At 33.9% G+C, this 14,436-nt stretch overlaps 1 protein-coding gene across 1 annotated transcript in view; it reads right to left on the bottom strand.

Annotated features, from left to right (window-relative positions):
* Window positions 1–2,800: 2,800 nt before the first annotated feature.
* Window positions 2,801–14,436, bottom strand: part of LOC115446735 (hemicentin-2) — a 107,052-nt gene continuing 95,416 nt past the window's right edge. The window contains exons 4-7 of the mRNA XM_030173509.2: window positions 7,883–8,093; window positions 7,270–7,369; window positions 5,905–6,062; window positions 2,801–3,281 (exon numbers count right to left, since the gene is read on the bottom strand). Coding sequence (XP_030029369.1) covers window positions 3,061–3,281; window positions 5,905–6,062; window positions 7,270–7,369; window positions 7,883–8,093 — 690 coding nt within the window. The 3' untranslated portion in view covers window positions 2,801–3,060. The remainder of the gene's footprint in view (window positions 3,282–5,904; window positions 6,063–7,269; window positions 7,370–7,882; window positions 8,094–14,436) is intronic.

Raw genomic sequence — 14,436 nt, 5'->3', positions numbered from 1 at the left:
GATGTAGGTTTCAAAAAAAACTTGTATTCCACGCACACAGAGCCCTATCCGCGAATAAGCCTAGGATTATAATTTGAAAAGAATAATGACATAAAATACTAATAAGTACAGAGAACAGAGGTTTATCCTATTAAACATCATCGTTAGTGCCGATATTTGTTGGTTAGTAGTAAATGCAACCGCTGAATGGATTTGGATGGTATTTCAATCTGGTACGGGTAGATAACGTCCTTTATGATTATAGTCAATTTGTTATTCCGTAAAAATGCATTCTGCGCCTTACTGAAGAGGGACTTTACTATAGTCACGAATAAAGTCTAATATCTCATTATACATAATCTCTTCTTGTTCTTGCATTTCATAGTCAGATTTATTATGGAACCCTAGAAGATTTGTGATGTAAATAAAATGAAATTTGACGCTTCCAAAATTTTCTGAAAATTTGCTGTAATTTCGCATGACACTAGATCAACCTTTCCAACAACTTGCTCTCTAGAGCAATCAAACAAAACGTAACCCTTTACACTTGACCCTAATCTAATTTAAAAAGTAAACCAATTAAAAGCATTTTAAGTACTTACCTGTTTTTCCTTGACTGTTGACCTGGAGTCCCGAGAGCATCTGCAAAGCATTTGCAGGTACAAGTGTATTTGTTTTACCTTGTTTATCCGGTTAATCGGCAAAAAGGGTCAAGTTCTAAACAGCTCAACCGATTTATTGAGTTAGGCTTTCGTGTTTGCTAACTCGCTTGAAATGGAAGGGTGAAATAAAATCGCAAAAGTGCTTCAATGAACTGTAGGCTTGTCTGATACCCTTTCGTTGTTGACTCTGGTGTTGACGTATGAGAACTCTTGAGCATACGATGAAATACTTGTGGATTTTTGGAAGTTACAGTAATTTAGTTTTGTGTAAATATTTGTCGATTATTATGTTGTAGAGTATTTATATTGATGGTGATATTGACAATTTTGTTTTATTTGTTTATTGCGTCGTTCTGCTAAGGGAAATAAAAACCGAAACGTCTATTATGGGGCATTTTGTTATTGGTTCACAGTGAAAGTATACTTTGGTGCATTATCACCAAAATAAGTGTGTATTTAACACTTACTTTTGAAAAATATTACTCTGGCTTTAGCAGTCGACGCGCAGTAAATACCTATATTGTAACATATGACTTTTTTATATCAATGTCTACCTATGTGAAAGAATTCTTTGAGGTAGACCAAGAATTTTCTAACACTGAAATTTTCGGTCTCTTTTAACTGCACAAATCGAATATTTTCATTATATACGCAAGGAGAGACTTCAAAGATTTCACCAATAATATATTAAAGTGGCCATGGAAAAGATTTAGGCTCTTTGTAAGAAATACTTGGAGTCACCGCATTTTCATTATGTTCACTAAATCTCATCCGTGAGCGGGATTTTAAACTTTATTTTAAAGGTTATACCTACCTTTTATCAATATACGAATTTTGTAAAATTTCATTTATGTAACGTACTGAGTTTTTTTATAAGATCATTCTTATTACTGTTTCTATAAGTAATATATGATTTAAAGTTACTTCACGTGGAATCTTTACAAAGATAGCTTCAATATAAGTTATGTAGAAAAAGCAAAATAACGCAAATTTGTTTTAAAAATATTCAATTTCTTTCGTCTGATTTCGAAATGTTTCTTTTACATGAAAATACTTTTACACATATAACAAGGTCTTCCGCCGCATTTGTCTGTGTGAACGCGATAAACCCAAAAAATACTGGATTACTGCTACGGATTTAGATGAAATTAATTATGAAAATAGTTTGACGTCCTGGGATGGACATATGCTGCTTTTTATCCCAGCAAAATGTATATCGGGAATTTTAACCTGGAAAAACCCGTTCACGCGGGCGATGCCGTGCTAAAAACTACTGCTTCATATAAAAGAAAAGAGAAGTAAATTAAACTCGACAATAAATAACACGTAAAATTGTATTTATTTACAATTTTTATTTACAATCATTGATCTTATTTTTACAAGTATCCGCTAAGACCTATCACCGATTAAAGACAATTAATGTAGCCGTTGGATAATACGTTTGAGTATATTACATTTACATTCCATTAGAAAAACATTTATCACTATATTAAATCTATTTTGGAAGAAAAATATTACAAATTATAATTATGCTATTTACAACATTTCCTATTAATTTTTGCAAGGCTCTACAAAAGTGACATTGAACTGGATAATTTTGATAAGAATGATACTTAATTTTTTTTTTGTAATCTGACGTAATCGTTTATGTATCTTCTTGGTTATTTATTTTTAGACAAATTTTCTTGATAGTTACTTCATTTCTGACTTATAACATTTGATGAAAAACACAATGCATCTCGCACCGAATTGCAAACCCATATTTTAAATTAATAACAGAAGAATAATGCGCTGCTTTACGAAGGAACCTAATATGCGTCAACTTTAAGGAGCTTCAAAGTCGTTTTCAACTTTAAGAAAAATAGCAGACAAAAGAGAAAAACTTTAAAACGTACGCCATCTGTGATATTGTGAAGCGTAAAAACGAAATATCTTAATACAGACTGGAATAAAGTGTTCCATTTATCATACTGCCTCGAATAGCACATTTTTACACTAGTTTATTATATGGAACATCATTTATAACGAAGGAACTTCTTATTTACATATCATAATAAAATCGGAGCTGTCATTTATGAGTTAAAAGAGTTGAGCGATGATGCAACTACATAGTTCTAAACTTGAGTTATTGTTGAAAAAAATTGTATCATTTACATATTGCAATTGGACTGTAATATTTTTACTTGAAGTTTTTTTATTGTAAAATATATTGTCTTAACAAGAAAGAAACTCAAATGAAAATCGCTCATATCATTAAACAACAGAATTAACTAAAACAGTTGATAAAGACAGAGTGGTGCCTATAACAATAATTCGTTTTCTTACAAACCAGTTTAATACTAAATTACATCTAATTCCTATAAGTTTCTTTTGAATGAATCGCATTATATGCTTAATTTGTTTTAACCATCACAACCGGTCATCTGGTAACGAAACGTCGAATACAATTGTTCCATTGGCATTTGATGCTTATATTTTGTAATCTACCTCGCCATAACATATCTAGGAATGCATAGAATGTTCTACTCTTGATGAATAATAATATGAGGAGAGGTATCGATGGGGCTAATTTTGTTGCGTCGCTCTGCATCGCTGCCGGCCGCTCGCCGCTTACCACGTGGACCACGACAGACGCTGAATCTATTAAAGAAAATCAACGTTCAATTGATAACAATTATTGATAAACAGTAAAGGTTTTATTATTACAGAGCAGGCAACAATTCTTTTTTTGTGGCATGATTTTTTTGTTGGTATATTGTAAACATTTTGTTATGTTAAAATAGAACATCCTATATTAAAACATAACTGAATGATTGAGTAAGTACCAATAATAATGTCATGGCTATTAAGAGAAACTAAGGATTCTCGATCTCGTAACGCTAAAGGTTAAGGCAATATGTATATTCCTTTATAAACGTACACTTACATATTATAATGCTAATTAATAAATATACAAATTATTATTTCATAATATGGTTTTGCGGATTTTATAACGGTTTTTATATTATAACTTTCTTTCTACGTTTCATCCGCTCCGTGACCACGAAGGCTGTAAAGTGTTCGAAACATCGGAAGACAATTAAATTAAACGAACCGCGATAAAATACACAAATTAGTTTTATTCGAATGTCTAATATTCCCATAAACATAAGAAATAGTAATACATTAAGTCTACTTGAGATTTTACTAAAACATGAGAATGTTTGACCCCCGTGACCATGAAGGCTGCAGTCTTCGAAATGTCGGGAGAAAACTAAAATATAAAAAACCGCCATAGAATCCGAAAAGTAGTTTAATTTTAACATGAGAATGTTTTATCAATACGACCACAGGTAACATATTAGCCGTAAACCACTAGTATAAACAAAGATATTATCGAACTAACCGTGAACTGATTCAGCTGGAAAACATTATGGATATTAAGCTGACCTAACGTCGATTAGCCCGTGATTTATTTTAGATCTACGTGAAAAGCGCGATATAAATCAGCGATTAAAGCGCTTACGTTGTTCAATATATCGGATTCTAAGAAATGTTGATTATTCTAAGAATAAAATGTAGCGATAAATTGCGGTGTTCACACGTCAAGTGCTTTGTTCAGAAATGATTCTAATAAATTGATATATAATATTATGTACTACGTACTAGATGTGTTGTTCCGAATATGAACTGTTCAATTGAATTGAACTGCAATCCATTCAAACTGACGTTTTTTTTTATCTTTATTTAAGGAGCTTGGTCGTTATTTCAAGACTATGTCGTTCCGTACGTCCACTTTTACCCGTGCCTACTAAATTTTGATAAAATCAAAATATTTTTTTAATAAAGCTTTAGTGACTTTAGTATGGTCAATATTGATAGCTTTTGATTGTGTACGGAGTGCTCACGATAATATAGGAACTAGAGTGTAAGTATAAACCTGGATTTGAATAAAAAATATTAGTCAAAAAGTAAAATTATTTGTTGTTCAAATGAATAAATAGGTTATAACAGTGACGTTTTGGTTGCCATTTTAGTTCAGTTAATAGTCTTCAGTTAACTGTATAGTCAAAATAGTTTATATGGACATTCGTGTCTAAAGAATATACGTCAATGCATAAAGTGTTTTTGGCAATACTTCATAAACATAGTTTTGTATCATTGAAATAAATTGAAAAGTATTAAGGGAAATGAAAAATGCAACGCTACTGGATCGGAAATGAACTCATACGTTACAGTTTATTGATTTGTAGCTATCACTATGCAAAAGGGTCTGGAAATCCAATCATAGGCTTTCCTGTTTTGTATACGCACTTGTACACGAACTTGAATACTTTTATGTTATCAATCTTTTTTACTGTATTTCGTGCAGATTTTAATGATCAATATTGTTACAAGGTAAACTATTTTGTGCTTGATGCCTGAATATCGATGTTCAACAGAGTATAACACAGTATATACTCCAATAAAATACCGTTTATATAGCTTGATTTTTATGAAATATTTTTAATTGTCAATGAATGAATAACGTGTAATAAGTGTAAGCTCGTGAATGTTAACCAGAACTGTGGAATATGTATCTATATTTTTCCTGTGATTTTAAATGTCATTTTTATACTGAAATATCGACGGATTGTTTACCCAATATTACAGATCAAGCTGTTAGGCTATATAACACACGTATGTCGACTTTAATTGTTGCTGAGATTCGAAAATTAGCTACGTTGCTTAGGTGTTCATACTACAACGACCGATTGATTCAATGTTTCTTTTTTTTATTACTTTTTTCATTACCTGTTGTCTACTTAACATAGAAGATACGATTTTATATCGCTTACATAAGAATGATCCCTTACAGCACTTTTAGTTCAATGAACATTGAAAACAGAATTTTATATTGTCTTATCTTGCAGTAGGACTGACTCCTTACAGCACACAACTATTTTTTGTTTTAATAAACTTTCAATTAATTAACACTAATTATTCAGAGATGCCACGAAAATTCGGTTGCTGTTCGGTATTAGGATTATTTGGCCACGCTCTTTGTTATATTTCAATACCGAATGCAGAATTCTAATATAACACTTGCAATGAGACTAACTTCTTATAAGTACAGTCTTCACATTGTTTGCATCTATATCATAGTTGTTACTCAAAAATGAGCCCAGAATATAGTGGCGTTGAACTTATAATTCTTTTTATATGCCTTGTAATAGAACTGACCGTACATAAATGTTGAAATATAAGAGACATCCACAGTTATTAAATAAATAGTTTTATTTACCAGAGCTACTCGGAGCGCAGGTGTAGTTCCCGGAGTCTCTAGGCGAGGCTCTCGCAATGAGAAGACGACTGGTGCGCGTGCGCTGCTCTGTTTCCACGCTGATGCCACCTCTCTGAGCGTAGTTCACCACGTTCGAACCGCGATACCAGTAGATGAAGCTGTTTTGAGACAGAGTGTGTGACGTTGAGTGAATTTATAGAATTAGATTTATTTTTATGGTTTTACAATACAAATAGAAAGTGTATTTATATTTTAGTTATAATTTTAAAGGTATTCTTAACTAACTTAATTCTACGGATTTTTTTATAAACAATATAACTGCGTAGAGAGACATAAAAAGTTGCAATTAAGATCCAGTTTTAGTGTTTTGATTTTTATTATTATTTATTACATCTACTCAATATAGTGTAATAGATATAATCAAATCCTTGCGCAAAGTAAATTTCGAACTAAGTTTCGAGATAATTAAATACCAATCGATAACCGTAAAAACGACAAACAAGCAAGGGGTTAAACGTCGTCCAAGTTTCGTATTTTATGCAAAGTTCATAATGCGAGCTGAACAACTCTTGATAGACTTGGCGTGGTCTTATTTAGAACTTATTTGGTTACAGAAGTCGTTACTTGAGCTACACATCTACCTCTGAGATGAACATGTCCTTAGTTGCTTTCACAACGTCACACATATAATTGGCGTATTTAATGTTTTGCATTTGGATTCTCGTCAGTAGTCTCTATTTCGACTCCACTTTGCTTATCATGAGCAGTAGTATCATTTTGGCGTGAACGTAGAAATAAAAAATATATTCAAAGCAGGTTAACTGAATGTTATAAAATGGAATTTATTCACAGCGGGATTGTAAAATGTGCCGTGAGAATTTACGAAATATTGAATAAAGTATTAAATCATAAATACTCATCGTCATTATAAGGCCTTTTAACATCCATATTTGTCGAAATCTGTTACGAAGAAATACATCTACTATGAATGCATTCGGTGAGTTTAATTAAAATTCAGTGGAAATATAATCATCATCATCATCATCATCATTTCAGCCCTTGAATCGTCTACTGCTGGACATGGTCTCCCACATTGAGCGCCACAGGGACCGGTTCTGGGCCGCCCTCATCCATCGGACTCCGGCGACCTTCACCAGATCGTCGGTCCATCTCGTGGGGGGCCTGCCTACGCTGCGTCTCCCGGTTCGTGGTCGCCACTCCAGAACTTTTCCGTCCCAACGGCCATCAGTTCTACGAACTATGTGTCCTGCCCACTGCCACTTGAGTTTCGCAACTTTAAGGGCTATGTCGGTTACTTTGGTTCTCCTGCGGATCACCTCGTAAAATAAAATAAAAATGCTTTACCTTGGCGGGTCTGGCGCATGTCTGGCTATGCAAGTGAGGTTGATATCCGAACCGGCACGCACAAACAACTCCGGGCCAGACAATATTTCTGCCTTTGACACTAAAACAAAAGCGAAACTAGTTTTACACAATAAATAAGTACACAATATCTTTTGAAATATTCTTGCTCAACTTTGTGTGACAAACTAAATTCATTTGAAATCTCCAAACTTGGCCATTATGACGAGGGAGCGTAAACAACTGTAAGTGCTCGGGTTTTGCACTTAACTTTTATTTTAATTAATTCCATGAAGTCAAGCACAATGCTCGCTTAATTTTAAACAATTCCGTATAAGAATAGCGTAACTGGCAGTCTGAAATTACTAAACGAACCGCCAATTTTCCGTGTCAATTTATCCCGAGGGCTTAAAGACGAAAGTGCGTTGAGACATCATGCTAATAAGAAACTTAAACTGGGTTGGGAATATATTAAATAAAATATTATTTTGTATTTTTTTTTATAAATTAAAATCCTTTTTTTTATTCACCCAAATTTCTCAAGTGCTAGTGACTAAAGTAGGTATATCATACAATATCTTTAATTAGAATGTAACTTATTTTAAAATCTACTTACCAACTACAGTAAGACGAAAGGACAGGCTGATTTTAGGCTCGGTGGACACTTGACACTCATAAGCGCCCGAGTCGCGAGGCTGCGCGGGCGCAACGCGCAATGTCCACTCATCAGAGCCATCTGTGTGCAAAGCCGCGAAGCGCGCGTCGCTGCTATACGTATGGACGCCTACAGTAAGTATATGAAGGTCCCTTTTCCGAATCCATGATACCTGAAGACAAACGAAAATCGTAATCAAATTAGCAATTAGCTTTGATCAACGGCGCGGAGTTGATAGGCTCCTTAAAGGGTACCGAATTGGTCAATAAAGTTTAATCAAAGGTTTTCCGTTGCGAGTAAGATTAGTTCGACGAAGTTAATAAACATGGTAAATATCTGGATCTCTGTTTAAATTATGCAAGGCCTTTATTTAGGTTGAAAAGTCCCTGGGTGTTCGCTTCGACTCATTAAGGTGGTAGCTCAAGGTCCATTTTCATACATTTTGTTTCGGCTTTAATCTGGGTAACTAAACAAGTATTGGCAAGTAAAGAATTTAAATTCACGTCTAGTTAGTGATTAGTTCTCGCAGTTGAAAGAAAAATGTAAAAATAATTAATAATCATGGATATTTCGGCCTTTAAAATTTCGTCATATTAAATTTTAAAGGCCGAAATATCCATGATTATTAATTATTTTTACATTTTTCTTCAACTGCGAGAACTAATCACTAACTAGACGTGAATTTAAATTCTTTACTTGCCAATACTTGTTTAGTTACCCAGATTAAAGCCGAAACAAAATGTATGAAAATGGACCTTGAGCTACCACCTTAATGAACTTTTATTTTAAGTTATTTTATATAAAGGTTAGTAATAACATGGATAAATAACTAATTTGAATCCACAGTTTTTAATTATAATGTACTTTAACCCGTCATGACTTGTCAAACAGCTACGCGTGTGACGGAAAAATAACCTTATTATGTAGTATATAAGGTTATAATCCCGTGACACACGCAAATGTCATGTAGCTGTCTTGGCTCGCCGGCGAGCCACGAGAGACCAAGAGTTAACAAACGTTAAGAAATTCGCATTCCATTTAGTTAGATGACACACTCATTACCAGTTATTTGGCTTCAAATATCAAACTACAAAAACAATTTTAAAATTATTTCTATGGGACCAATCTAGAATTCTTTTAAACAAAAAAATAATTTGCCAAATCGGTTTAGAAATTATTGAATTCTAATATAACAAAGTAAAAACAAACACGTAGACCTGAGAACCTACTCCTTTTTTTGAAGTCGGTTTATAAAGTATCTACAAAAACTGTCATAACAAGCAAGCCTTTCGGTATGCTATTGGAAACTTGCAAGTGTACTTGAATGCAAAGTAATATCACGAAACAAATGTATTGTGGGAAATTGATTTGACTGTTGAGGTCTACTTGTTTTGACAGTATAAATATTCATAAATGAGAAAAGCAAATTCGTTTGGCATTCCAAATACCTCCATTGGAACGATTTAATTTCCTTTAATTAAACATCTTCGAATGCTCTTCGGAACTGATGAACATTTATTGTATAATTTTATGCTACCAAAATCTTAATATTTATGTCTTAAATTTAGCAAGTATTTTCTTAGTTATGCCAGTATTTAAATTCATTAAAGTAATACTTAAGAACAGTAGAGATGAAAACTCTGTTTAATCTATCTATGTGTATAAATATGAAGTTCCATTTCCCTTGGTCATGCCATTACTTGACAGCGACTTTGTCGATTTCATTCATTTTTTTTTGTTTTATTTTTTTTTGTACAAGGTTAGATTACGGAAAGAAAAATGAGATTTTTTTTTTAACAAATTTGACTATTTTTACTTCGCGTGCGTTACAGTTTGCGCGCTTAACGAATGTAAATTTAGCAGACAGCTGTTTTATTTGTGGGTAAATTCAATTTAATTTAATTTTGTGGATAAATTATTCTGTAGGCGTGTATGTCACTTTCCGGTAGGCAACGGTATTGCTATGCCTCTGGTGGCTTTAGTCCATGGACGGCGGATGCTGCTTACAAACAGGCGGACCGCTTGCTCGTTTTTTTATAATTCACAAAACTGATATTCAAACATATTACATGCTATAAGTAAAAGGTATGAAACAGTACAATAATAAAAGTTTTGATGGTCTTTTTAGGTGCTTTTGGGTGGGTTCCTGGACTGCTTAGATTCACCGGATTACCCAGGTTCTGGGAGTTTATTTCGGTTTTAGGGCAGGTCACCGTCGCTAGTTATAAATAAAGATCATTAACTGTTATAAATAAGTATTAAGCCTTTACGTGTTGCCAGCTCTTCATTTAAGGGTTGTTATAATAATTAATTATTAATTACGGAGATGGGTCCATTCTATAAATTTTCGTATAATGTATTGAGGTAAACGTGTCGTACATTGTTTGTTCACTGGCTATTTTAATATCAAAATTTAATATGAGAAATAGTTGGCCTAAATTTTAAGATATCAAAGGACCTCTTACGTTACGTGAGATCCTCGGGCCATGTAATTATGGCTCGTGTTCCCGCAAAAAGGTTGATTAAAATTTATTGGGACCGCACATGCCCGAAATTATATGACAATATTATCTATATATTATTATTTTATAACGGCAGTTTTTATTGTATAACATTAGTTGATTTAATAGATTAAAGGAATAGACTGTTCTGATGGCGTAGTTGTACTACGGTGTGACTGCAGTGCTGAGGTCTCGGGTTTGATCCCCGGGACGGGTAGTGATATTTTTTCTACTCAGTATCAACCCGGAGTCCGAAATCTGTTCCCGATATGGTTGTAGACTCGCCCTGTATCACATCATGGGACGGAATATGCACGATGAAAATTGGGTGCATCGGATGTTCCACAGCCTACCTCTTCAGGGATAGAGGCGTGTGTGTGTGTGTGTGTGTGAAAAATAAATTTAAATTTAGCTACATTTATAATGAATCCCTCCTAGCCGAGTTTCGGCCACGGCGGCCAACCTCAACGGAGGTCAGCCAGGTATGCAGGATATACTATAGTGCCCAAGCGTGTGCGCAATACACAGGTGCACTCTCTGTTCCTTCACTCTCATAGTACGGTGAGACGGCAATCCGATATGACCGGAGACAGATCAGGCGCAGGACCAACGGCTTTACGAGCTTTCCGAGGCACGCATTTATAATAAAAAATACACGTAATGCCCATTTTCAACGAGTCGCATTAGAGGATCATCTAATATTTCTTATTCTGAATAGATATTGCTGTGATTCAGGCATCCGTTTTTGTCGAAATCTTAAATTTTCTTATATGTCTATTGTATTGTGTTTACGCATAATGTAGTAGCTTTGTCATACCGTACTAAAAACTTAAAAATATTAACATAATTATTGTTATTGTCAATAGGCGCATCATCTTTTATTTTTATTGTAATATATTTTGAATTGCATTACACTTTAATTAACTTTTAACTTCAACCAGGACGAAATTTCACCAATATTATTTTTTTCGGTTTTTAATATTAATATATAATTATTTCTTATGTTTACGCAAATTTCAAATATCGAAATAACGGACAAGCGGACAGTCCGTCCCGTGACCATGAAAGCTGCAGGCTTCGAAACGTCAGGCGAAAAGTTAAAATATAATAATCGCGATGAAATCCGAAAACTAATTTTATTTCAAACATAATATATAAAAGAACCAAAAACGGCTCGGGATGCTTCATAATACAGGCTCGTAATGGATTTTATGTTGTTATTGAGTGGCTTACCCGCTCGGACACGTTCGATATCCCGTCCCTTTTTAACAGCCTTGGTAAATTGCGACCTGTGTGGATCTTGAGGTTTTTGTTTTGTACCTCAGTAGCGGTAGCCTAATTGATTTCTTTTAGTCAATGGATTGAATAGGTGAGGAAATATTTTTATTAAAAGTAAACGGTTTGTTATTTTTACCTTTTAATTGTTTTCTTAAAGGTGTTTTTGGATGTGTTAAGTGTTATGGAGATGGATTAGAAAAACAGAGTAATGTTTAAGAAAATTGTTATTATTTAATTTTACGCATAAACATGAAAATTATTTCTGAAGTATATTCAGGTATCAGGAATTGTGGTCTAAAGATTTATTATATTTTATTCAACATATTTTTGTATTCTCTGAATTGTAAATTATGAGAAACACGTAAAATAATACGTACAGAAGGTATTTGGATATATTATAAAAATGTGAATCGAGAGTAGGTACCAATTTTAATCTAATATACTATGACATAATAACAAAATTACCTTCGAGCAGTGGCGGTTTCTATATAAGCTTAAAAGGTTATATTTATAATTTTTTGTTAGTTGTTACTAATAAATGACCAATTATTATATTTTCGTAATAGTTAGTTAATCATTAATAACGACGTGACGTAGCATACATACATACATAACATCACGCGTATAAACGGGGATAACCCCGAAGGGGTATGCAGAGGCGCAACTAGGGCACCCACTTTTCGCCAAGTATGTTCCGACCCATGATGTGATAGGGGGCGAGCCTATCACCATATCGGGCACAAATTCCAGACTCCGGGCTGATACTGAGCAGAAAAACCCAAATATCACTTTGCCCGACCCGGGATTCGAACCCAGGATCTCAGAGCGCTATTGTACCGGACATGCAATACAACTACGCCACCGAGGCAGTCGAGGCAGTCGTAGCAAGGCGAGCTATAGTCAGTATATGCCCACGTTTAAGGTTGAATACTTAGACCCAGTTCAGATGACACGCGTTAGATGTGCGTTTACAACTACTCAAATTCTGTGTGTATTTGGATCGGGGAGTTCACATGATTATCATCTGAATGGCGTCTTAATGCTTATTTAAACATGCTTGTCATGTGAACGGGTCTTTATGCTTATTTCGAAAATAATTAGTATGATATGGTCTCGACATATTATAATAAGAGAAAATGCAGTACATCGGTAAGGCTTCCTTTACTTATAACTTCTAGAACTGTGAATACCCTCGGTTACTTGTTTTGGCACATTTTTCGTGGACGGCGTTGTGCCAAAATAGCACACCCAGATTTTCTACATTGTTTTATTGAAGATTTTTAATTTTCGGTAATGTAAATTTATGCAGCCTATACTGTGTGAAACAAACGCAATTAATTTATAAAACAAACTAAAATCATATAATTATGATTTTAGTTTATTTTATAATTGGTGAATGCCATGTTCGAATTAATTATTAATGCAAATTGCAATTATATAAAGCACTATTAACATATTGATATAAATTTAATTATCAATCAATATTGTATCAATTATTAAATACCATATATTGATACATTTATTTGATTATAATTATTAATGCAAATTGCAATTATATAAAGCACTATTAACATATTGATATAAATTTAATTATCAAAAAATATTGTATCAATTACGCTTAACCATTAAAACGGTGCAAATTCCATACTAATAAAAAAGAAAAATGCGGCCATAAAAAGTATCATCCTTGGCTGAAATCTGCTAAATTTAGCCAATTTCAGCGGAGTGGCAATAAAAAAATATTAACAAGGAAAATCATAACGCGATCCCCCAATGAACTTTTAAGTAATCCTAATTGATTCTGAAAGCTTATTAATTTATAATATTGGAGTCAAGAATCTGTTTCTAAAAAATTAAATTAATCACTTTGCAATAGGTTCTGGAAATAAGCGAAGTCTTATGTTATATCGCTGTCTTTTCTTAATGATTTGTTCTTATATAAATGTTTATTAATGTTTGTATTTTGCTCCTATTAAGTAATATGCGTAAAGTATCAGTAAATCCTCTATTGGCGTTGTATTATGCGTGTAATCACATGTTCTGTTTCGTCAAGGCGAGCGAGCGGCAAATACCCGGCACGAATAATTCCACTCTTGGGAAATACACATATTGCCTTCTTGTTTCGAATTATATATACATTGCATCATTTGCTGGCGTAATCTTGTTGCGCGTTAAGTTTTCAATGGTATTTCGTACTTTCGGCCAAGTTGATTGCGCGAATGTTAAAACACTAGCTATAAATTGCGTCGATAAAAATAACACGGACGGCCGCTAATCGGCATGTTAAGCGAAAATTCCGACGGTGTTAAATAATCGTTGTAACATGTTCGTCATAAATTGACCGACCGTTTTTGACCGGAGGGTAATCGGCATACAGTATTTTTACAAAATAAAATCGCCACTAGGCCGCGTTGGCTTTGTTCCAAAATGTGGGGCTTCACGAGCCACGACCCAATTCCCTTTGCTTTATTTGACGGCAGCTAGCACGCGACATTTCCTATTGCACTTACTAGAACTTGTAGGAAAATCAAATTCCACATACGATCTGTTAAGCTGTGTTTACAAAGAACCGATTTAACGAAATACGTCATTTGGAGCATACTAAGTGGTCGCTTTTCGGATTTCGTTAATTTAAGTTTGTAAGAAGATTCAGACGACAATCCCGTAAGCTGCTTATGTCATCATGTGGTTATGTTTCTACACACTCAAGCAGTAATTTCGATCATAATATCACAG

The sequence above is a fragment of the Manduca sexta genome, chromosome 8 (genome assembly GCF_014839805.1).
Source record: "Manduca sexta isolate Smith_Timp_Sample1 chromosome 8, JHU_Msex_v1.0, whole genome shotgun sequence".
Classification (NCBI taxonomy): Eukaryota; Metazoa; Arthropoda; class Insecta; order Lepidoptera; family Sphingidae; genus Manduca; species Manduca sexta.
Note: the sequence above shows the minus strand (reverse complement) of the source record. Positions and strands in the feature narration are given on the sequence as shown.